Genomic DNA, 23,567 nt, shown 5'->3' on the forward strand with positions numbered 1-23,567 from the left:
TGGATTACACCCGATGAGCAGTATTGAAGCATTAAACATCTTTTAGTTGTTTTTTCACTCTGAAGACTGGTTACCATTCACTTAAAGTGTTCGGAAGATTCCGCAATGCTGTCTTCCTATGAAACCCCAGCAGCATTTCGTTGACTAAAAATCTGAACCCAACCTTCAATCAGCACGAAGGTGAGTAGATAATGACTGTATGCCTCAAAAAAAGACTCTGTCAGGACCCCAGTGATGGTAGAAGTATTCAGATCTTTTACTTAAAGGACCAGTGTGGAGGATTTAGTGGAATCTAGTGGTTAGGTTCCAGATTGCAACCAACTTGCCTCACCCTCCCTTCTAAGTGTGTTGAAGACCTCACATTGGTCACAAAACTTTTTTGTTAGTTATGTCTTTGGTTACTTAGTTATGTTAATTAATCGTCTATTTTGTTTTCCACCAGTGTGGGCCTGCTGTAACCTGAGAATAACCTTTTTTATATACTGTATAATCACCTTGGTTGATATTGTAACCTTCTATTTCTTTGTCACGTCCATCTCCAGTGTATGTGGAAAAAAGTGATTTTGTTAACTGGAAAACTTGCAGTCCTAAGCTCCGACTGTCTGCCACTGCAAGTCTTTTGACAAACATTGGGGGCTATAATGTGGACTGTCCTACTGCCACAGGAAATTAGACTAATAGTATGGAAAAGAAAGGCCTGGAAGACATTTTGCTCAAATACATCTTTGCCTCGTCTTTATATCCATGTAACACAAACGTTAGTGAAGTGTGCAGGTCTGTGTGAATATATAACGCAATGTGATTTAGGACAGAGCCTTAAGTGTTCAGGTTTATAGGATGCATGTTTTTTCCAAAATTACAATACTACAATAAAATACTTTCCAAAAGTACTGGAACTTCGGGTGTTGAGTTTGCAACATTGGACATTTCTTATTGGTTGAGTACTGGTCAAAACCAGCTGTTTTTTGTTCATTGTTCTTCAACACAACTGAACAGAGATATAGAAGAAAGTATACAACAAAATGGCTAACAAGAAACTCCAAACCTTATTAAGAATTTATCCTGAAGATGAAATCCAACAGGAAATGGCAACATCATTAATTTTTCATTCATCATTTCATCATGTTGTTAATTTGTATGAATAAGGTACGTATCTATCGAAAACATTTACCCAGAGAAGAAAACTAAAATATTTTTTAAAATATATATGAATATGATGATAGATTCATGTTTTTGTCTTTGACAAGAGTAAAATTTGAGGCAAGTGGCATGAAATAACTTAAACTAAGAGTTACTGTAAGTGAAAGTACATGAGTAGGTAAATATGTATAAGACAGTGTTTAATTTACTTGTGAGCATGTGTATGTTTAAATGTATCATTTTTGTATTTTGTCTATTTTGTTTGCTTGTTTTTACTTTGTTCTGTTTGTTTAAATATAAAGTAAAAAAGTGATCAAAATAAAGAAGTTCAAAGAAAAAAAAAAAATACCATAATCATATAACAAAAATGAACAGATAATACACAGAGATCTCAACCAAATGTAAGTCTTTCAGGTGATATATTACTGTGGTCTAGCATTAGAGATATTAAACAGGTCTGTTACAACTGCAAATTACAGTGTAAGGTTGTCAAAAGTGGTTTGACACCTCATAAAACGTTTTGCTTGTGTGTTGCTAATGTTCAATAGTACTGAAAGTATAGGTGACATGCTCAAGTGCTCATTCAAAACCTCTGTTCAACTTGGTCTTTATTTTCCTGCTTGAAATTTGGCTTGCATCAGCACTTTGTGCAGGTTGTGTGCCAAGGACTTTTTTCTTTTTGCTGTGTTATCAAAAGAGGTCATGGATATTATTTTTCAAACTAGTAGTGTATCAGAGTTTAAATATCTGGCATTGTAACAACTCTATTAAAATGTGAAGGGAATATTCCATACTTTAGGCCTTCAAATAAAAGCTGACCACATTCGTAAGAAGAGAAATTTAATAGAAGGCAGTAAAAAAAGTGTAAATAAATAAAAAAAATGTTTTTATCTAATTGGTAAAAAAACAGTTTCCAGCCTCGTAAATTAACAAAAGCTCAGATACTTTAGCAGTTACAGTGTTAATGTGCTGCAGTTTGTTTACAATAGTGCAATGTAGTAGATACAGTAGTTGGAAATAGCTACAATGAATATAAACAGGGTGTTAGACACATACAAGACATTTGGAGTGCTTTTTGACAGCAGTTTAAATACAGCCAAAATAGGACTTGCCTCACACCACACAGGCAAAAAATGTATTCCGTTATCTGACTGTACTGCAGGGTGATAGTTAAATGTCACAGTTTGAACATATTTGTGTGGGTGAGGGAGACGGCCTGGCTGAAGGCAGTGCTTCTGTGATAAACATCTGATGTGACTGCAGTGCATTACAAGAGAATTTCACAGTTTAAAAAAACACATTTGAACATCCCATCCTGCCTATTCCCCTTACAATAATCGATTTCCTTCTTACACTGCTGCCACAGTTCACTCCTGCTGGACTGACGCCTGAGCTTCGACAGAACAATCCCACCTCCTCTCCATAATGAATTCTCATAACGAGAGATGGGCAGATAAATGTGACAACTTGAGGAAGAAGGAATGTCAGTTATTTGGTCTGCTGATAAAAAAAGAAAACTCCCTGGGACTATTTAATAACTAAGTCCGGCAGTGACCCCTAACAGGCATAGTTTAGAAAAAAGTCTCTCACAAATTAAATAAGGCCATGACACAAAACAGACAATCTACAGCCTCTTCGAAAGCAAACCCTAAAAGCAAAAGGAAAACAGATACACTCGAGAACAAACCCTGGAATGATTTGGATACAAACTGTGTTTGGCAGCTCTAATGCTGTGAAAAGTTAAGTTAAAACCAGATCAAGCTCAGAGAGATTACTGTGAGGAGACTAAGTCTCAAAGCTTGGTTTAAAACGCTGACATGTCAGAGCCTCGCTCCAAATGACAATGTTTACAGTGCAGATAACCTTCCAGTATAAACAGCCGAGGTTTTCTCCTACAGAGGTGCGAGAGTGGTGGTGACGGGGGAGATGGTTCAGCAGGGAAAGAGGTGACAAGTGTGTGTCAGTGTGTGTATGTGGTGGAAGTGGTGAGGGGGATTATGGTACGACTGGGTGGCCAGGGGGTTGGGTGGGTAAAATAACGAGCTAGACGAAGAAGAGGACGGTGTGTGTGTGTGCTTGTGACAGTTGGTGTGCAAAATGGATGGGGGGGAAGGGGAACAGACGGGATGAGATGGGGCTAATTTCTGAAGCTTGTTTTTCTGTGTTGGTATCCAGTTTGCTGTGCCTCAACAGTCGACTCTGCGTAGACTGGACCTACTGTAGGAGTTCCTGTAAGAGAAAAGCAAGACGATACAGAATGCTTTACTTCCAAGTGTTTTTATTTTGCTGAAAAATGTGTCTAAAAATCTGCATCAATTGAGGTGTAATATGGAACTCTGGGATATTTCTTTATTTTAACTACAGACAGGCTACGTGTAATTTGAGAGTGAATGACACTAGAATTCATCAGCTCACTGGAAGAAATAAAGGGCTGGACAGAAACCAGAGAATTTGCAACCTTTGTAATGATGCTCGTTTGAGTGACAAGAATCATATTTTGTTTGAATGTAAGAATGTAAGCATAATGAGCTATAAAGAAAAGTTCTATTTAAACCGCGCAGCTATGTTTAAATCAATTTTATTACTACAATCAGTTAAGCAAGTCGTTAAAATTAAGAAGCTGGAACCAACAAAATCTGTATGTTTCCACTGTAGTAACCACAAAATATAACAGAAAATTATCTGAATAAAAATCTCCTTCTGCTTCTTCCTAACTAGATAAAGAATTACTCACTGTAAATTTAGCTGTGAAAATGTAAACACTCACTTCATCTGATTTCACAGAAGATCCAACCAAGTGGCAGCCACTACTACTACTACTACTACTACTACTACTACTACTACTACTACCATTACTACTCCTTGTAGTAGCTTTAATTGAGTTACAGTGAAAACTGTGAATTATATCTTTTTGTGGTGTCCTACTAATAATCCTGCACAAATGTGTGTCTCCTTTCATCATCTTATTCAGTGCTGGTTATCTGTTCACAGTTCACATTTTGTCTCAATAATGTTTTAAACACATTTACTTACATTGGGCGTTGTTAGGTTTGGCAGAAACACCTACTTCTAAAATATAAATTTGTCCTCAGTGTTAACGCATCGCTCTGGCAGGTGCTGCTGACTGTAGCTCTGTTTTCGATTAGGAACCAGCAGTCCTCAGACCCTCACATGCAAAAACAGAGCTGATGCCAAAAGCAGATGAAAACAAAAAAAAGCATATGGTGATAGTTTCCATAGTCAGCCCACAATACTTCAAGAACTGAATCAGCTTCCTTTAACAAACTAATATAAAATCTTTGAGAAACTTCACTGAATTTTGTGGGCACTTTTATTCACTGGTCATAAACACAGAAGGTATGAGTCTGTGACCTGGAGGATGATAAGCTTTGGTTTTATGTTGCTCTTGATGGTATTGGAGAGGCAGCGTGAGCTCATTTTGTGTTTCTGTGCGGAGGCGTGTGTGTGTGTGTTTAATGTCTCGAGTTACCGTTGTGTTTGCGTAGTCTGAGCTGGCAGGGTTCTGTATAGCTGGGGGATCTTGCGGTTGATGAGAGGACCCAGAGCTTCTTTCAGTTTATTGTAGTTCCTCTCCAGCTCTCTGTGGTACTCTTTCTGATCTGGTCCAATCAGGGCTTTATTCTTCCTCAGGGCGTCCTCACACCTGCACGAGAAAGAGCAGTGAAGACACAGGGAGTTGGGATTTGTTTTTATTAGTTACGCAGCAGTCTGTGTCTGGGTCGTGGAGTGTGTCATCACCTCTTAGTGAAGTCTTTAAAGCAGAGGCGCAGTTTGTTGTGATGGCGAAACAGCTTTGGGTCTTCAGGAATGTCGGAGAGAAAGACCTGCGCCACCTCAAGGGGGCCCTGTGAGGGGAAGAAACTGTTACACATCTGCTGAGGAATGTCTGTCACTACTTAAAACACTGACCCAGACTTTCAACCCCATTAGGCTGGGATTAATATTCCAGGAGGATGTGGGCTTTTGACGTTTTAAATGCATTATGGTTATACATCATCAGTATCTGAAAAAAACAGACCTGGTTGACAGTGGTGCCCACGCAGCCCTGCAGCACCATCTGCAGCATCTTGGGGTCTGCAGGGTCTTGGTTTGTGGCAAAGGCAAGTTCCTGAGTCTTTTTCTGCATGTCCTCAATGGCCACCTCCATGGGGACAAGAATGATCTGGAGAACCAAAGACAACAGAAATAGCTAACTTTTTTTAAACTCCAGTTTGAGCATGTTTCATTAAATGACATTTTGTTTACAGGGCTTTCTGTCAGAAAATGTAGACCAAAGTATGGTTAAGTAAAATCTTAATGCAATTCAAACTTTTTGGGAAAAAGAAAAAATGTATAACTGGAAATCTAAATGGGATGCCAACAGCAATATTTTAATAATACCATAATAAAGTCTGGAGAAAGATATTTTATCTCATCTCAATGGTATAACTGACGTTTATATAATGTAGGAGACATTAGGAATGATACTGGTTTAACAAGATTTTAGGACTTTGTCATCTAATTCCTTTTTTCTATACATTCTGCTATACAGGACGTAAATATTCTGTGTGACAAGCAAACAATTACTCATCCAATAATGGGTTTAAATAAGAAAATATCAGGAATAACTAAAAGACAGGTGCTTGTAATTTATAACAGCTTGTTAGAATATACCCAGACTCCACTGGCAGCAGCAAAAGTTTGGATATCAAATTTATTTGATGCAAATGCGGCATTTCATGATGAGCATATCTGCTTCTCCAAACTGCATCCTGTGTGATTTGAACTGTCATTTTCATATATGATGTGGGAGTGTCTATCAGTTAAAAGCTTCTGGGTGCAAATAACAAATGAAGGTCTATCTGAAGCATGTGGCTTAGATATCAACTGCTCTCTAGACACTACGCTGTCGTATAATGATTCAGGGTAGGATTCTAACCGTGCTCAGAGACAGCTGTGGCAATCAGCAAGATCAGCATGTAGTGTTGCTAAAAAGATGTTGGCAGTCGGGTGGCAACCACTGCACACTCTTTCTATTCAGCAGGGGAATCACTCTTAAATAGAGATATTATCTATGGAGCTCTCAGTTGCTAGGATGTACAGGGCAGGCACTTAACACAGCTAAAAACACAACACAAATGCTTAGTTTTATTCTGTTTTTCATTTCTTTATGCAGGGCATTGTTATGGAATATTATGAAAGCATTATGGGAGCTTGAGAAAGACCGATGGGGAGGGTGTAGGCTTGGGATTACAAGCAATCTAAGTGCAGATGTAGGGTTTGTGTAACTGTGCTGTATTTTGTACTGTCTTAATCATATTAGTAGGGCTATATTGCGAATAAATATGAAGTTATGAATTTATTAACAGAAGGGAAAATACTTTTAACTGTAAACCTGCAAATTGTGTGGAAAATAAAATAAAAACATGATTACAAAAAAAGAAATACTTGACTTTTTCCCCATCCCATGCCCTACATTCATCCAACAACTGACCAAAAATCCCTCCAGAGCAGACACCCACCTCCTCCTTGTGGATAACATTGATGCGCGTCTTGATGTAAGGGAAAGCATGAGATGTTGTAAGGATGGTTTTGCGTTTGTACTGCTCATTCAGGTCGCCGTGGGCTCGGCCGTCCAGAGTGAAGGGAGTACAGTACATGAAGGTACGCAGGTTGTAGTTCTTGTCAAAGTAGGTGATTCTTTCTTTTAGCTCATATGTGTCGAAGAATGGCTCAACATAGGTGATTTGGAGGTAGGCCTGAAACGAGCACAGCCATCAGTGCGATTATACCTTTTGCAAACCTGTACTGATATATTATTAGTCACATGCTGTATTTCCATGTCATGTTACCTTGTTGGGATCCAGTTTGTTTTTGTCCACTGGGTTGGAGTCCTTGATTATTTCAACCACATCATCACCAAACCTCTCTGAGTAGAACTCCTGTGCACCACAGACAGACATTCTTCTTTAGACATTTGTTTCTCATAAATCAGAAAAGATATCTTTGTTAGTATATCATGACTAGTAAACATGCCTCAAGTCTGTGGGAGATCTCAGCTAATTTGGTGATTGATGGCTCCTTGTAGACGAACTCTTGTTCATCCAGGTCCCCAAACCGGCAGCCGTAGAAACCCACCCGGAAGTAGGTCCCAAACATTCTCTAAACACTGAGGACAGGATGAAGAGATGAGATGGTTTTAGAGTGCAGAGGTTAAGTGAAATAAAATCTGCTGACATTTTTTATTAATTGAACCAGCAAGTCTATCAGTTCCCTGAGATTTGTGCAGCTTGTGGTCTCAATATGCAACAATTTTCTTTAAATTTTACTTCTTGTCAGTTGTTTTTCCAGGCAGTGCCACATTTTCTATCTTTCATTCTTAAAAGATGCCCACATCAAGGCTACGGATGAAAAGATTAAAATGACTGGTCTCCTGTTACTGTGTAAAGATCAGTAAAGAATATTTAGTAACAGAAGAGCAACTATTGAAGGACAAAATATATATTTAGGCTGCAGTGGAAACTGTTTCATAAGAATGATTCAACTTAACTATGTCAAAGTGTGAAAGAAAGTTTTGACTCACTCACCAGACAGGGCGGGAGAAGAGACGAAGCAATAGGGAAGAAAGAAAACACCATCAATACAAAACAAGGAATAGGAAATAGGAATCTCTGAATTACTTTTACCTTAATGAATGTGATATACTCAGTATGAGAAATGAACTTGTTACCTCCCATCCTGAACTCTGGAAAGAATAAGAAAAAGAAAGGACAGGTTATGAAGCTCATTTTCTCATCAAGAACCCAGTTAAATGCTGGTGATTTCAGGATCAAACTCACTTGGTTGTAGACTTTGTTGAAGGCATCCTGCAGCTTCCCGTGGACAGTAGCCAGCTTTTTGAAGTCCCTGTTGGCTTCATGGATGGGCAGCAGGATCTTGTACACTTCATTTATGGCTTCGTACATGGCAGCCTGGAGTCACAGCACAATGGAAAGCCAGTTTCACGCATACCATCCGATCACATAACACTCCTTCAGCCGTGGTAATGCTGTAACCTTGTGCTGTGTTAACATGAAGTCTGTCACCATGTGGTTGGAGAATGTGAGTCGTACCATGTTAAAAGAGGCAGCTGCTTGCTCCAGGAGGCCCACTAGGCCAGACTCGCTGAAGTACTTCCCAGCACAAATCCCCTCCTCCTCTGGAGACAGGACGTCATCAGATACGGCCGACTCCTCCAACACGTTGGACGAAATATTCTGAGGGAAAAACAGAGAGATCAGAACAAAAACCACAGGTCTGAGTCTTGGTGCTCCAGTTTTGGGACAACATTTCATCTCATTCTGCTGCCCATATCTATTGTCCATAAACAGAATGAGTCATCAAATTAAACAGCGTGCACTGACCTGAAACGTGACACAACCAATTGGCAGGTAGCGACAATCCTCCAACATGTTGAGGTATTCTGCCACTAGCGCTGCGCTGTGGACCAGACAGTGGGCAGCTTCAGCATGGTTCCCTCTCTCACAGTGTTTTCCTGCCATGTTCTGTAGCCACGTCAGACGCAGGTCAGGGGAGTTCTGGTAGCCCTTTGCAATCCTTAAAAAAAGACAAGAGAAGCTCTGAGATGTCAGTTGTGACACTTCATTGTTGCACGCAGCCCTTGTGCATGTGCATCATATTACCTGTACATGAGGTCAATGAGCATCTCTGGATCCTGCTGATGCTCTTTCATCTTCACAGTGTCAGTAAGAATCATGTGCAGATTGAACACCAGATCCTGGACCTGCAGTTTCAAAAGTTCAACACAGCGCATTAGTAAAGTCTGACTCATTCTAGCAGCTCCAGATGGGACTGTACAGAGGCTGCTGCACACCTGCTCTGGGAAGGGCGTGTCGCGCAGCTCCAGGTCCTCTTCAGCATATGTCAGGATTGTCTTGAGCGAGCGACGAAGATGCTCCTCATTGAAGTTTTGTGACGTTCCCACCAGTGATGACAGAGACATGGTGACCTGCATCTTTACCCGCGCAAAGTTCTAGTGGGAGGGAAAAATTAGGACAGATTGTGACACAAAATATTAATTGGGATGCAACTAATGGTTACTTTAATTGTTGACTAATCTGTCAATTACTTTCTTGATTAATCAATTGTTTGGTCTATAAAGCATCAGAAAAAGCCCAAGATAACACCCTGACATGTTTACGTTCCAAACTAGGTTACTTTGAGTTTTGGGGAGAATGGCTGAGCATAAACAACCACAGAAGAGCAGCCCCTGCCTTAAAAGCTGGTGTGTGGAGGAATTTTGGATCCTATGAAGTTGAAGGGAAAAGGGACCTGGACAAGAGCCACACTCATTTCATCAAATCATGCGTAGAAATCAAGCATTTCGATATATCAATATGCATCGATAGCCCACTGAATCACAATTAACTCAAATCATGAGGAGCCTAGAGATCACCATCCCCCAACATTTAGTCCGTGGCCATAACAAGAACATAAAAATACAACAGACTTCCAGTGCAAAGACAGTGTCAAGACTTACATTTCCAATCTCAAAGTTCTGCCTCATGAGCAGATAAAGAGAGGCGGAGGCATGACTTCTGACTGAGCTGACACTACTGCTGCAGTGACGCAGGAGACGCAGGCAAAGGTCAGCACAAAGCTCTGTGTCCTCTTCAAACAGCATCTCTGGGAACTGCACACAAACAAACTCTCTCACTTAATAATCCTTACATAAATACTTTAAGTGTTGTTTAATTCAAGGTCTGTATGATTATAAAACAAATGCAGCATGAAGAATATCAAAAAATGCACATAAAATAATTTTGTTGTTTGTCTCACATATTTTAGGGGAAAAACTATGTGTATTGAGTTACTATGACAATATTTCAAGCTGCATAAATATTAGAATAAACCAACATCAAACTATAATAGAGACATTTCATGTAAGTACCTTAAAGACCAGAGCCCTTTGTGTAGTGAAGCAATGCTGCAGGAAGAGGGCGCTCTGGTTTCCTGCCATGCTGTGGAGGAGGACTCTCAGCACTCCACCCAGAACACTTTCCTTTAGCTCTGATGCCACCACAGTCTGACAGAGGACACAGAATAAATTACATGGACAGTACTGTGTGTGAACAGCTGGTAAAAGGCACAACAGCTTTTAGAGTAATTTTTTTTCCTCCATTGCTTTACCTTGACGATAATCTCCAGTGTGTCCAGTACAACCAGAGAGGCTTCAGTAGCCAAGTTTCCATCTACCACAGACTCCTGCTCCACTTCTGCTTTAGTCCTGTAAGAGATGTCATTTCACAAGCATCTGCATCACATTTAAGCACCATTTTGATGAAGAGACAACATATTATACATTGTTCATGATTCAAACTCTATCCAGAAATCAATCAGCAATTTTTTGGTACTTTGTGCAAACATGCTTTTAGCTGCCATTGATGTAATGAATGTGAAGGACATACTTGTCCACTCTGTCTGTATTTTGTCTCCAGTGAGTGACGTTCTTCCTCCACCTAACATTCTCCTGGCTGCCATAGGGACTTCTTTCTGGAAGAGCAAACAAATTACAGTTTCCATGAACACAAACTTAATGACACTTCAAACACAACCAGGTATTCACACACACACACACACACACACACACACACACACACACACAAACACACACACACACACACACACACACACACACACACACACGTTACAGTGTTCTCATGCTACCTACCTCGGCAGCGGCGAACCATCTCCTGACGAGCTCCAATGGTGCCCAGTATGGCCTCTTCCAGTCGGGCCTTCATGTCCTGAGACTTTTTGAACGTCAGGCTGTTGATCCTCTCTAGAGCTTTCTTCCCCTACAACAACCATCAGCCATCACAGAACAGACGAGCAACAAAAGAAATCAGTGGAAAGCAAGATCATAAAAAGGGAAGAAAAAGGAAAACACCAACTGTGAAATTCTGGGCCGACACCAATGTTCAAAATAACAATTTGGCCTATAACCAATGCCAATAGTTTTTTTTTCTGTAAGGGAAACAAAGAAATCTCATTATTAAAATGACAGCACCTGTTTCCCCCTTACATGATAGTAGTGTTGTGTCTAACAATTGCGTTCCTCTCCAAAACAGCTGCTAGGTATGCTAGCTACTGAAGTCTGAGTCTGACCGTAAATAACCAAGACAACATCTAGTGAGCGAAAAAAATGATGCAATGCAACAGATGAACATTGGCCACTGACTCTGTGAATGTCATGTTATTTGAAGATAGGCTAATTGCAGTCAACAAGATGAACATTGGCCGATACTGTAGTTCGACTGATAAATCAGTGCATCCCTCAAGGAAAAAAAAAATGTATATGGTCAAACAAATGTCAATAAAATAAAAACCTCCTATAGTTATGGTGTGGAGCTAAAATATTGATTTGACAGTGTAAAAAGGTAATTGGGCACTAATATGGATATTAGAAACATGGAGAAAAACAAAACTTTCTTAAAGCAGCTACTGACACATCAGCAATGATGTACTGTAGCTCTGGCATGTCCAAATTATGCCTGTGTAAATTAGTTTTGACTTCAATCAGATGTGTGCGTGCTGAAAGACTCTTATATCAGTGACAGTGCCTGGTTATCATACCTTGTATTCAAAACAGGAGACACAGAGATGCAGCAGATCCAGCAGGCGGTTGATTTGCAGTACAGACAAATCAGACACCCAGCGCTCCAGGAGAGCTGCATCTGCATTCTTCAGCACCCACAGGAAACACACCAGCAGAGTCCTGCTGCACTCTGCAGACAGAGAGCTGGACTGACGCCCAGCCTGGTGAAGGCAAACACACAAACTCAGTGGCAGTCTCTTAATCTGCTTCAGAACAAAATGGCTGTTTACAGAGAGTTCTAAAGGAAAAGGACGGAGAGCCACCTACAGGCTAAGTGGAGCAGTTGTACTGGAGAAAAGAAGAATAACATGGGAAGAATGCAAATGTGTTTGTGTGGAGTTAGAGAAAGAGCAGAGTGATCATCTGTCAAACTGAGGCAGCAGCCTCCCACACGGATCTGTGACCTGTCAGTCTGTAGGGCCCGGGGGAATAGCCTGACCCCTGCCGCTATCACTCACCACTGTGGGCAGTGCGAACGGGTTGGCTTTGGCATGCGGCAAAGGGGAGCCAGCAATCGCCATGGCAACAGACTGACTGATAGTGTTGCCGCTGTCTGGGTCAGCATCGTCGGCGTGGGCTGAGGCATGGCGGACCCGAGCAGGCGAGAAGTCTACAAAGACATAAGAAAAGCACTCTCAGGTACAATAACACTGGAAATAAAACCCTTCTGCAAGTGGAATAAATGTGCGTAGGAGGTGGATGGTTACAACAATATTAGTGGGTTGCATATACGTTCTGCTGACCAGAGAAGTCGTGGAGTTGATGCAATGTCTCCATAACGATGGGAACGAGGGGTAGGTAGAGCTGAGCGATGTGGGCTCTGACCTGAGGGTCAGTGTAACGGGGGTCTGCATCATGGCTGCACAGCAGGGAGTGAACAGCACTGATGGCCTTTTTATGAAGGAAGAAAACCCTGTAAGTAAAAATATATACAAATCAGTACGACTGTCGTGTTTTTCACTGCTAACGTGTACTTTTAGTTCTACTACATTTCATTTCCAAGTTTACAGCCGGCTGCTGTTTCCCATGAAGAAACTAAATAACCACCCTGACTCTAACATATATAAACACACCAAATTCCAAAAAGTTGGGATGCTGTGTAAAATGTATATAAAAACAGATTCCAATGATCTGCAAGTCATTTTTGGCTTGTTTTCAGTTGAATACAATACAAGCACAAGCTATTTAATGTTCAAACTGATTAACTTGACTTTAACTTAACTTTTTTGGAATTGAGGCTGTACAAGTATTAAGTGCCTACCCTTCCCCATCAGGCTCAAGGATGAGAGAGAGCTCAGTGAGCAACAGGCCAGACAGGAAGTGCTGCTGACGAAAAGGGACGGAGAGTTCAAACATAGTGGCCACACCCTGGTCCTGCACCATACTGGAAAATGCTGAACTCTGTAGGCACAACAACAGAGGGTGAAGATGAGACAGAAGAATATGAAAATCAGATATTGGCTGTTTAAATCAGTGATACTGTTTTTTTTTCCCAGCCTGCTCCAGTACCTGTGAGGTGGTGGAGGAGGTGGAAGGGGAAGGGGAGGCTGGAGGACTGAGAGTGGAGCATGGCAGGTTGAGGGTGACGTAGTGCTCGTGGCTGCAGACAATACGAGTGAAGTCCATCCTCAGAGCACTCAGAGAGCTGGGGTTCTGTGCTGTGTGAAGCTTGTTGGCAATCTGTTATACACAAAAGTTATTTGGAGACAGTAAAAGTTGTTTTAAGCTATACACAGGGGCAGAGGGGATTTAAGGTGTTTGATATTAAAGGAAACTAGGTAGGGGAGCAAGAGGCACCTGTTTGTAGTAGGAGCGGATGAGATTGAACACAAAGCCCCGGTCCATGAGAGACAGCAAGTCATTCAGGAAGAAGGCCAGACTGCTGTTTAACCTCTCCACAAGCTCCACATCCTGAGGGGGCGAGGGGAAGATATTTTTAAGGACAGAGTGGGTATGAATGATCAGGAAAAGGAGGTTATATGATTAGATAAAAGGGAAGATATGATATCAGAAGAAAAACATACATTATGACTTTCTGTTCGCTGCACAAAAACTTAAAACCACTATAACTTCTGGCCATCCTTTATTAGTCAATACTTTCACTGAAACAAATGGACTTTCAGCAGTTAATGTCTTGAATTGATTGTAGTGTAGCTCTGTGGGCTGTTTACCTTGTGGTATCGACCAGCAATGTCTGCACTTATGGCACACACAAGTGCGGCAATGTCATCCACAAAGCGGTCTGGGAAACGCTGGCGCCTGGGGATGTCCAATTTCGAGGTCAGGAATAAGTGATGGGACATGCTCTTTGTCTAAAGGAGAGGGCAAATAAAATAAAATGTGGAAAATGTTGCATGTGTATTTTAAGGCTTGTTTTTGTAGTATTATCCTTTTCAGAAAGCAGTGTTGAAGTAATACAAATGTACAGAGGCACACCTACCATAAGCTGGAAGAAAAACCAGGCCTGCTGCAGCGCTGCTTCCCTCACTGAGCTGGTGCTGACCACCCACTGCAATGCCAGCTCCTCATGGAGCAGCTGCACATTTTAACCAACACAAAGCACATTTTAGCTCACACGAGGAAACCATTTTAGAAACTAGTTTAGCAATTAAATGTTAATTCTGGTGTTGTTAAACCTGGGTCCATTTTGTTACAAAGTTTTCAAAATGACTAAAAGGTACGAAACGTTCTCAAACATAATCCTTGGGGGCAAATGCACCCATCAAAAGTATGTTCATTAGAAGTATTTGACAGGTATCTGAAAGGTTTGTGGATCCAAAGTCACACAATGACACAAAGAAATGATCCAATCGAGGCAGTGCTATACTGCTTTTGTCAATGAGTCTGGTTGTTTTGAGCGACAGAACGTCCGTTTCTGGTTGAAAAAAAAGACCATACTCTGAACGAAAAGGTCTGTCCCTGAAGACATCCTTTAATAATGTTGTCAAACACTTAGTGAGCCTGTCAGTGGCAAAAACAAGCACTTTCAGTGGTCATGAAGTGACCACGCATTTGCCCCCAAGGATTATGTTGCAGCCATTGCAGCCTGTTTCATGACTGCCAGCTGAGGCAATCTATTGGACCAACTTCAAAACTTCTTTTAGCTATTAGTTTAACAGACAAAAAATGTAAAAAAAAAATAGTTTAAACTGGTTTAAAAATACCAGAATTACACTTCAGTATTATAGAGGTACACGTGTGTTTTCACAAGACATGAACTGTAACTGGCTTGTGAAGCCCATAAAGTGCAATTGATTAATAGTTATTTAGTCCCTAATTAAGGTAAAACAACCTTAAATAAAATAAGCTTCATTAAATTTATTTATCAGGTGATGATTTAAGTCCAAACCTGGTAGTAAAATTACATTTAAAACATTAATCAGCACATCTTTCAAAGATTTAGCCCTAAAATCTTCAGATAAACCCACACAGTAGACAATTAAAGAGTCAGTACACCAACAAACAAATTTCCACAAAGACAATTGTTGAAATGTCATGAATGGTGACGAATGTTAATGACACAAAGTTGATGAATGGGACATCGAAATGTGTTAGTTTGTTGTGAAGAATGTCACTGTTCTTTTTTTTTTTTTTTTTACATTTTGTTGCAGTAGGTGTCAGTTTTACCTTCTTGGTAATCTGCCTTGTGGGAACTGAAAACAAGGCCACGCTGTCCAGGAAGGCAGACATGCGATTGCAGCTGCGGTCGTTTGCCTGACATGGAGTGACGTGAGGTGAACACACATAGATGAGGACAAAGTGATGTGAAAATGGGTGAATGGAAATGGATGGGCAGAGAAGTCTTTAAGAAGAGCGCAAGGCTGGTAAGAAATCTGACGTGCACCAGGCAGAGATTATGTCTCAACAGATTCGGTCTGTTAGGCGGCAGTGAGAGGATGATTTGTGAGAGACGGACAAGGTGTAGTCATGGATGAAAAGGAGTGACAGGTAGGACCTGGCTAGTAGAGTGGGCATGAGACACAAGCAGATACAGACACAACGCCTGAGAATTGAGGTAGGAAATGACCCATGAGAGCAGATGTTCGGGATGGAGGTGGTGAGATGGTGAGGGTGAGGAGGAGGAGGGATTTGGCACCTGCTTGAGCTCACAGCTGGAGTTGGGGTTCCGGCGTAGCACAGATCTGGAGCCCCCGGGGGCATAAGCAGAGTTTACCCAGGAGTGGGAGCGGTCAATGCCCTGCCATAAGCCACCAGAGACACACACAAACACACAAACACACAGTGTGGCAAGAGGCAAGGGCACAGTGAGTAAAGGGGAGGTAATTACCACACAAGAGATTATTCGAAGGATAAATTTGGAAATAAAACAGTGAGGGACAAGGAGTGTAGAGAAGTGAAGCTTGAATCAGCAAAGAAAGCAGGAGAGGGGAAAACAAAGGAAGGGCTGGAAGTACCGCATGAAACACAAGGGACAGAGGCACAAAGCTTAATTGCATCGTTGACATAAGCAGCATCATTAACTGTTGGCACAGAGTTCTCAGTCAACCTGAGCATCGAGACACCATCATTACAACTACATAACAGCGTGATAAAAATAGATCAGTGCAGATAAACAGAAAGGGTGAGTATAACACAAGGGGTAACATAAAAACAGGGACATGATCATTTTGTGCTTCTGTTTCTTTTTAATCTACTGGAAATAGAAATGGAGACATGGATTCATTCTTTGACAACAGGTTTTGTGCTCACAAAATAAAATATGATACAATTAGCTAATTAAATAAATGTGAAAATTAAAAAAAACTGCCTGAGAACACAAGTTAGAGACAAAACATTGATGCAGATTTATCAGCAAAAATAAGACCAAGAAACTTATATTTTTATATGACAATTAACTTTAGTCTTTGTTGTTATATTTCTGACCTACTTGCCCAACTGTGCAAGTGAAAAAAAACAAAACACTCATGTTGAACCTTGACCTGTGTTGACTGTGCCATCCCAAACATTTTCTTATGCAAACTTCTAAAGCCTTCTGTTTTTGTTGTTTCTCACTGCAAAGCATTACTACCACAAGTTCTTGCCTCAGGTCAAGTCTCCATTTTGTTTACATCTGCTTCCCCAGTTTCAAAATAGGATTTTAATACTCATGTAGTCTGAGCCCAGCTTAACTAGAGTAATAGTTGCATAACTAATAGCAAAATAACACATTTTAAAAGGAAAGCACAACTCACCTTGCTCCCAATGATCCTTTGCACCTCTTCGTCAGGAGAAACCGGTGTACTGGCCAGGTCCGGGTTGGAGTTGCTGATACTCTTGGAGCGGGACAGGTGCAGGCTGCTCGGGCGGGCTGTTGCTCTTGATAAGGTGGCATACTGCATAGGCATCTCGTAGGACTGTGAGCCAGCTACTCATGGAGACGGACGAATAGAGATGGCACATGGGAGATATTAGCAAGTCAACAGATATATGCTAAATCAAACGCCTGCTGGTAACTCACCTGTCGGGGGCACTGCAGGTTCGGCAGTTGGCAGGCGGAAGCAGTAGTGGATGTAGGACGCCAGCAGGTTGTTGCGGCCGTGCTGGTCCTGGTTCCCCTCCAGGTTCTTGTGGATCTGGTTGACTAATAAAGCCATAGCTTCAAAGGCAGTCCGACCAAGATTCACTGTAGAAGAGTGAGAGGAGCAAGAAGAAGAACTTAAAAATGTGGCTGGAAAAATGAACACCCACAATTTTAAAACTGCATAATTTAAGTATTGCTTCACAAATTAATCAAAATTCTTGTCCATATCAAAATGTTAACCCAATTCTCTATTTGCACAATGTAGTATGATGCATTTCCATTTTATGAGCTGCATGTCTGTTTACTTCCTATCACATAGTTCACTGTTAGATCTGAAAAAATCACTGAGAGAGGAATGAGAGGGAGGTCAGACATTAAAGAAGCATCATAGAGAAACAGAGTATAAAGCCAAAATATTTTATTATATATTGTTTTCTTCTTTTTTTATTTCTACCTCTGTGAATTAAGGATTTATTTTGACCAAACCAGAGTCTGTGATTGTTGAGACAGTGGAAAGACAAGCCAAAACATTTGCAGCAAGTTTCATTGTTTGTGTCGAGTTACAATGAAGATGATAACGTTGCTAATGGTTATCTAACACACTGAGGTAATAATCAAAATGCTAAATTTGCCAATATGGACCAAGCTAATAATATGGACCAAGGAACTAACCTAAGAATAAAAAATCACTAAGTTTTTAGGCAAGGTAATGTTACTTAGGCACTGACAGGAAATAAACAGACGTACAACTTGTAAAACAGACATACATCACACTACACTGTGCAAATAGAGACTGTAATGTATTTATAAATAGGTATTATATTAATACCTAGCATAGTTTCATGCTCTAAATGATGCTTTTGATGTACAGTAAGCTGCATCAAGAAAATAAAACAGTTCTGTTGCCCAGATTACCGAGAATAGTAATGATTAATCATCATCATATTACCTACTTAAACTATCAGAATAAGCATTTTAGCCTTGTTCTGACAAACGCACTTCAAATCCTCAGAAGTAGTATTAATGTAAAATAGCTGTCCTACAAGGGTCACTTACCAATTTGGCCTGCAATGACCGGTGGGTAGACGATGAGCTGGATGAGCTTGTTGAGCAACTGGTGCAGGAAGCGGACACAGGTATCCAGCAGAGCCCCTCTCAGTGCAGCCATGCTGGCCTTCAGTTCCCCCTCCATGTTTGCCTCAGTAATGATGACGTCTTTCAGGCGGAAAGGGAAGGAGTACTCCTCTAGAACATACACCAGCGTGAAGAACTTATCCAGGTGGGGGTCCTAGAGGTACCAACATAAAATATATTAATTATCAGCAGATGAATCACTGGGTGAAAATACATTTGGCAACAATTTTGCAATAAGTTTTTGATATGGTAAAAAATTCAATAGACTTTTAAGGCAAGTTTGAGGGTCCCTGTGATTTCCTAAATGTTAAATGTTCTGACATTCAATGCATACACTGCTGATAGTTGATTTAGGTCTACAGACCTGTACTGCACTAGTAAAAATAACCTCTAGTTGACGGTATCTCAATTACCAGTAATATGTTCCAGTTAGTTTTATTTTCTTTCCAGAGAAATACTATGGACATTTACATTAACAATAGATAACAACTATGGATGCTATTAGTAATAATTAATTAATAAACGATTTAAGAATATCCTCTAGTAACACTAAGATAAGGCTTTTAAAGGTGGGAGGAGGAAAAGGCATATAGAAAGGCAGAAACTACAGTACAAGCACATTTGTGTACCTGAGTGTGAACCGAGGAGGCCGCTGTCACTTCGACATTGAACACTCCCTTGTGATTATCCACCCACTTCATGCCTGGGAGCTGAACCTGCCACAGAATGACATCCAACTCATTTAACACTCAGTCACATCACAAAGGAGTAGGTAATGTCAGGCAAACTGATATTCACACAATCTCTCTAAGCACACTTACGTCAGGGGTGAGTACGGAGTAGCTCGGTGGAGGCTTCTCCACTGAGACAGGCAAACTGAAGGAGCCGGTGCGTAATCGGCCATGCTGCATCAGAGGGATCCACTGCAGGCGGAAAGACAGACACGCGATCTCTCACCGATGGCAAGACAACAGAAGGAAGTATCAAAGAAGTGAGTGCGTAGGTGGGTGTATTAAATGTGGGCCAGCTGAAGGAGTGTGCTCACCGTGTAGCCCACAGGGCTCTCAAGAGGAGTGTTCTGTTTGGGCTGGCAGCTGATGTGGTAGAAGGTGAACAGCAGATGGTGGTTATCTGTCAGGTTGGCAGGAATCTTCATCTTCATCTCCTCATAGAACTCAGGAGACCTTTTGGGCACGAGTTAAACACAATGTTTAAGGAGGACACTGTGAGGGAATAAAAGTTGGAAAGACCCCCGTGGGGGGTTGACAGGTGATTGAACCTTACTTGTTGTGGTAGATGATAGGGCTGTACGCCTCGTTCATGAATTCAGCACAGCTTGACTTCCCAAAGATGACCTGGTCAAACAGCAGAGAATAAACAGTTACTGACCAATAGGAGGAACTTATTAGAGACAATGATCATCACTGCAGTCTTGTTAATCATTTCAAGAATTTAACTGTCATTATATTTTCAGGTCCATATACACTTTATTAGCATATGTTCACTTTTCAAATGAACCACATTTTGGCGTTTCAGAGCTTTTACAACTCAAATCTCAAACTCTAAAGATCCCCTCCAGTCCAGACATGTGCTGATACATATACTGTAATACTCCACATGGAATAATGACTTATGTCTGATATGCTCTTTCCACAAAAAACTTGATTTCTTAAAAAATCTTAAAATGACATCTACTCCTTCTCCCTTATTGTAAAATCCAGAATCTATAAATGTAAAAATATGAGTGGTTTGAATATGCTAAGCATGTGGACAACAGAGGGGAAGTGAATTATGTGGTTTGAGAAGTTGCCATGGATGTCTGACACATTCTGCCCTGACTTTCCACCACTGTCAGATCACAGCCTATTTATTGCTAAATGAACAAATTTTAGCCTTCCAAGTACACAGGGAGTGAGTGACTCAAAAAGGTAGACTTTGGGTGGAGTATCACTTTAAGCATGTTCTGCAACCACATGTTATTCATGATACAAAAATAAATGAGTACTAACACAAATTATTTGCTGTAGCTAACTAAATGTTAACTCAACTTTTCTTCCCTCTGTGCTCAAAAAATATGCCCCTTTGAAGACTTTCACTCTTCCAAGAAGACATCATATAGTGTTTCACTGCCTCAAGCCATTCTTTGTGACTGGAATTGCATTTTCCTGAGAACATCACAATCATGTCACTCCTCGACGGTGACTCACCGGTAAAGCTTGACTGGGGTCCTCTCCTGCCATGAACTGAACTTTCACAGCAATGTTTCTCACTGAGCCCTGACGACTGCTGAAGTTCAGACTTTGTGGATAAACATACAGCAAGTTCCTAAAGGCAAAATGATGCAAGGCAGAGAATGAGAGAGAGAAAAAGATGACAACAGCATTAAAAGAAGGAGTTAAAGGAACATTGTTGGTTTGTTGTTAATTGCACTTAAATGACAATCAGAAGCACAATATACTAGTCGTATGGAGCCAGTTTCACAGCCACGTTTCAGCTTGATACATACATGCAACGTACCTACATAGGCATATAATATTCTTTTTATCAGAAAAGAAAAAGTCAAAGAGTTTCAAGTGGGCACATGGGACGCGTGTGACCCAGTACTGGATTTGCACGGTGAAAGTCACCTCAACTCCAATCCAAGGCAAACATTAAAAGGTAACATTTGTCCATTTTTTTGAAACAGCTGATCTGATCAACTTCTAAAGGGGCAATGACGCACTGCAAAATCACGTGTCTTAACTTACGAACTTGACATATAAAAATAATCTTTACTGCACAGATCGTGATGCTGCTCATATATTCTCTGTGTCAAACACAGGAGTGCTACATACATTTTTATGTAGGTCAGGTTATGTAGGTTTGCGAACTAAATGACAAAATTAGTATCTCAGGGGTTAAACTTCAAGGCAGGGTCACTGAGACTAAGGCCACAAACAAGACCTGCGATCGACCCACGGCTGAGCTAATGTTTTACCATGGTATTGCATGTACACATCCAATATAAGGCGCATTGACCACCCTCCAAATTCATCATCCACTGGATATTCTGATGATGCTAACGTCTACACAGCTGTAGCCAACACATATTTTATAGCCTACTTTCAGCATTTGAAAGAAACTTTCTCCTTAACTAGTTGAATATTGGAAAAGAAATCACAAACACTTGAACAACTGAGTGAAACAGACAACTGGACTACACCAAGTTTGTAAAAAACTGGTATTATGAAGATGATCTGGGGCCTGTGTCTGCTTTGTTTGGCCGGAGGTTTAAGAGCAGTCCACGCAAGTCCGGTCAGGAAGACCAGCAAGATAGAGGTCAAGACTGCACCACAGGAAGAAGTCAATGTGCTCATGTTTGGTGTCATCCAGTTCAGTGAATCCCTTAAATATGTCCTTGAAACAACTGAGGCAAAGATGGCAAAAATCAGTCAGACTTTGAAGAACCATGAGGGTACTCTCCAAAAACTGGGGAGGGAGACTGAGCAGGCTGCAGAGGTGGAGAAAGAGATCAAAGAAGTGATACAGTTGCTACAGGTAAGAAAACATGAGAAATATGTCAACAACAGACTCCCTGTGTGCTGTTGAATGGCTGTGTTATTTTTGTTATTACAAGAGAGATAACCACTGAGAATTACAATCAAACTGCAGATCTAAAAAAACAAAACAGGAGCAGAGGAAGTACGTCACCTATCTAAAATCCCCGTCAGATTAAACTTATATCTTTCGGCACTCAAGAAAAAAAAAAACTGCTGAACAGACATAACAAAACAGCTCTTTGCTGATTTGGAAAAAATGTTAAACAACACAGTGCCCATACTCTGTCTACATTAACCTTTATGTGATGGCTCATGCTTGGGCACATCATTCTTCTTCTTAAATAAGACCTCATAATCGCCAAATGATTCATTCAGATTTATTTTCCTGACGTTTATGGATAAATCTAACTCTTTTATCTGAAATAAGAGAGTAAGAGTGTCATTAGAAAGGTGCATGTTACTCTGTGGGGCAGGCAGCTGCCAGCTGCACTGGGATCGTTGTTGGGGGATGAGAATAATATGGGCAGATGCTCTTTTGACAGACCCAGATGGTCGAGCAACAGGCTCAGACCGAGATGACTAACGACTGGCTGGCCAGCGCGGAGCAGGAAGAGGTGGAGCTGAAGGCAAAAGTGAAGAGTTTGGAGATGTATCTCAACAACTCCGTGCCACCCAGCATCAAAGAGCTGCAGGTAAGAGAAGCTGGAAATCTCTCTACGGTTACAACTTACAAAAAGAAGAAATAACCCGCAAATGCAACTTTACATATTTGAATATGAGTCACTGATTTATTGACATAAAGTAAATATAATGCTTAATATGTATCCCTGTTTGTAGGAGAGAGCAGGAGAGCACTCTGATGTCTTGAAAGCTTTACAGCATTTGATCGAGTACCATAAAGAGAACATTGAGTCTCAGGGTAAGCAGCTCTCCAAACTGCAGAAGATGGTAAGTCACTTGTTAAAAACATCTGATGTTTGGAACTTTTTGTTTTATTTAAATAAACTTACCATTTATTTCCTTCTTCCAGAGTGAAGCTATGACATAGTTGCTTTAACATTCGCCAGTGAAGTCTCTACACAGCTCTGAATACGCCACGTCCATCCAGATCTCAACTCTGCTCACTGCACTCCTTTCCATGTATGCCATAGATCTATTTTATATCTACATATATACGTTGTCCTTGGATGTTGTGGCTCTCATCTACTTCTCATGTAACATTTTTTGTATCCTTGGTTTGTCTTGACTTTGATGTACTGTTGCAGACTTTGTTTTTTAACAAGAGCCATTCACATTCAGTTGTTAAATTAATTTAATTTAAATTTAAATTAAGTTTTTGTTTCAACAGACAGTATAGTTTTTTATTTACACATTTTACAAAACGATATTAATAAAAATGTGTTTATTTGAAATTCAGAACATGCTGTTCTCTTTGCCTAAAACCACAGACAGTGCATTACAGCAAAAAAAAAAAAAATCAATATCCAAACAAACACAGAAAGGTATGCATGCAATGAAGGGGTGAATGTATGTTTGCTGTATAGGTCAGCTTACAGAGTGTGTGTGTATGCAAGGT

The 23,567-nt window shown here is 40.7% G+C and overlaps 2 protein-coding genes across 2 annotated transcripts in view; one reads left to right on the top strand and one right to left on the bottom strand.

The window, feature by feature from the left end:
- Window positions 1-1,963: 1,963 nt before the first annotated feature.
- Window positions 1,964-23,567, bottom strand: part of dock6 (dedicator of cytokinesis 6) — a 31,370-nt gene continuing 9,766 nt past the window's right edge. The window contains exons 15-50 of the mRNA XM_084744580.1: window positions 20,660-20,777; window positions 19,737-19,807; window positions 19,498-19,636; window positions 19,274-19,375; window positions 19,082-19,168; window positions 18,375-18,606; window positions 17,256-17,420; window positions 16,990-17,162; window positions 15,894-15,995; window positions 15,425-15,511; window positions 14,238-14,333; window positions 13,969-14,109; window positions 13,595-13,708; window positions 13,307-13,477; window positions 13,059-13,198; window positions 12,541-12,710; window positions 12,256-12,407; window positions 11,776-11,958; window positions 10,871-10,997; window positions 10,608-10,692; window positions 10,330-10,426; window positions 10,091-10,225; window positions 9,680-9,832; window positions 9,014-9,172; window positions 8,823-8,923; window positions 8,544-8,736; window positions 8,253-8,396; window positions 7,980-8,111; window positions 7,871-7,885; window positions 7,177-7,302; window positions 6,993-7,082; window positions 6,663-6,899; window positions 5,180-5,323; window positions 4,900-5,006; window positions 4,631-4,804; window positions 1,964-3,369 (exon numbers count right to left, since the gene is read on the bottom strand). Coding sequence (XP_084600706.1) covers window positions 3,327-3,369; window positions 4,631-4,804; window positions 4,900-5,006; window positions 5,180-5,323; window positions 6,663-6,899; window positions 6,993-7,082; window positions 7,177-7,302; window positions 7,871-7,885; window positions 7,980-8,111; window positions 8,253-8,396; window positions 8,544-8,736; window positions 8,823-8,923; window positions 9,014-9,172; window positions 9,680-9,832; window positions 10,091-10,225; window positions 10,330-10,426; window positions 10,608-10,692; window positions 10,871-10,997; window positions 11,776-11,958; window positions 12,256-12,407; window positions 12,541-12,710; window positions 13,059-13,198; window positions 13,307-13,477; window positions 13,595-13,708; window positions 13,969-14,109; window positions 14,238-14,333; window positions 15,425-15,511; window positions 15,894-15,995; window positions 16,990-17,162; window positions 17,256-17,420; window positions 18,375-18,606; window positions 19,082-19,168; window positions 19,274-19,375; window positions 19,498-19,636; window positions 19,737-19,807; window positions 20,660-20,777 — 4,705 coding nt within the window. The 3' untranslated portion in view covers window positions 1,964-3,326. The remainder of the gene's footprint in view (window positions 3,370-4,630; window positions 4,805-4,899; window positions 5,007-5,179; window positions 5,324-6,662; window positions 6,900-6,992; window positions 7,083-7,176; window positions 7,303-7,870; window positions 7,886-7,979; window positions 8,112-8,252; window positions 8,397-8,543; window positions 8,737-8,822; window positions 8,924-9,013; window positions 9,173-9,679; window positions 9,833-10,090; window positions 10,226-10,329; window positions 10,427-10,607; window positions 10,693-10,870; window positions 10,998-11,775; window positions 11,959-12,255; window positions 12,408-12,540; window positions 12,711-13,058; window positions 13,199-13,306; window positions 13,478-13,594; window positions 13,709-13,968; window positions 14,110-14,237; window positions 14,334-15,424; window positions 15,512-15,893; window positions 15,996-16,989; window positions 17,163-17,255; window positions 17,421-18,374; window positions 18,607-19,081; window positions 19,169-19,273; window positions 19,376-19,497; window positions 19,637-19,736; window positions 19,808-20,659; window positions 20,778-23,567) is intronic.
- Window positions 21,475-23,562, top strand: angptl8 (angiopoietin like 8). The gene is made up of 4 exons (XM_084744579.1): window positions 21,475-21,989; window positions 22,534-22,683; window positions 22,829-22,939; window positions 23,022-23,562. Exons 1-4 carry the CDS (start codon window positions 21,678-21,680, stop codon window positions 23,037-23,039), a joined length of 591 nt encoding a protein of 196 aa, XP_084600705.1. The 5' UTR covers window positions 21,475-21,677; the 3' UTR covers window positions 23,040-23,562.

Source organism: Lutjanus erythropterus, chromosome 19 (assembly GCF_056507025.1).
Source record: "Lutjanus erythropterus isolate fLutEry1 chromosome 19, fLutEry1.hap2, whole genome shotgun sequence".
NCBI lineage: Eukaryota > Metazoa > Chordata > Actinopteri > Lutjaniformes > Lutjanidae > Lutjanus > Lutjanus erythropterus.

What these genes read in the sequence shown, in the direction of transcription:
- angptl8 (XM_084744579.1), top strand. Translation starts at nt 21,678, where the DNA reads ATGAAGATGATCTGGGGCCTGTGTCTGCTTTGTTTGGCCGGAGGTTTA. An exon ending in AAGTGATACAGTTGCTACAG is followed by an intron (nt 21,990 to 22,533) that starts GTAAGAAAACAT and finishes CTCTTTTGACAG; the next exon opens with ACCCAGATGGTCGAGCAACA. An exon ending in CCAGCATCAAAGAGCTGCAG is followed by an intron (nt 22,684 to 22,828) that starts GTAAGAGAAGCT and finishes CCCTGTTTGTAG; the next exon opens with GAGAGAGCAGGAGAGCACTC.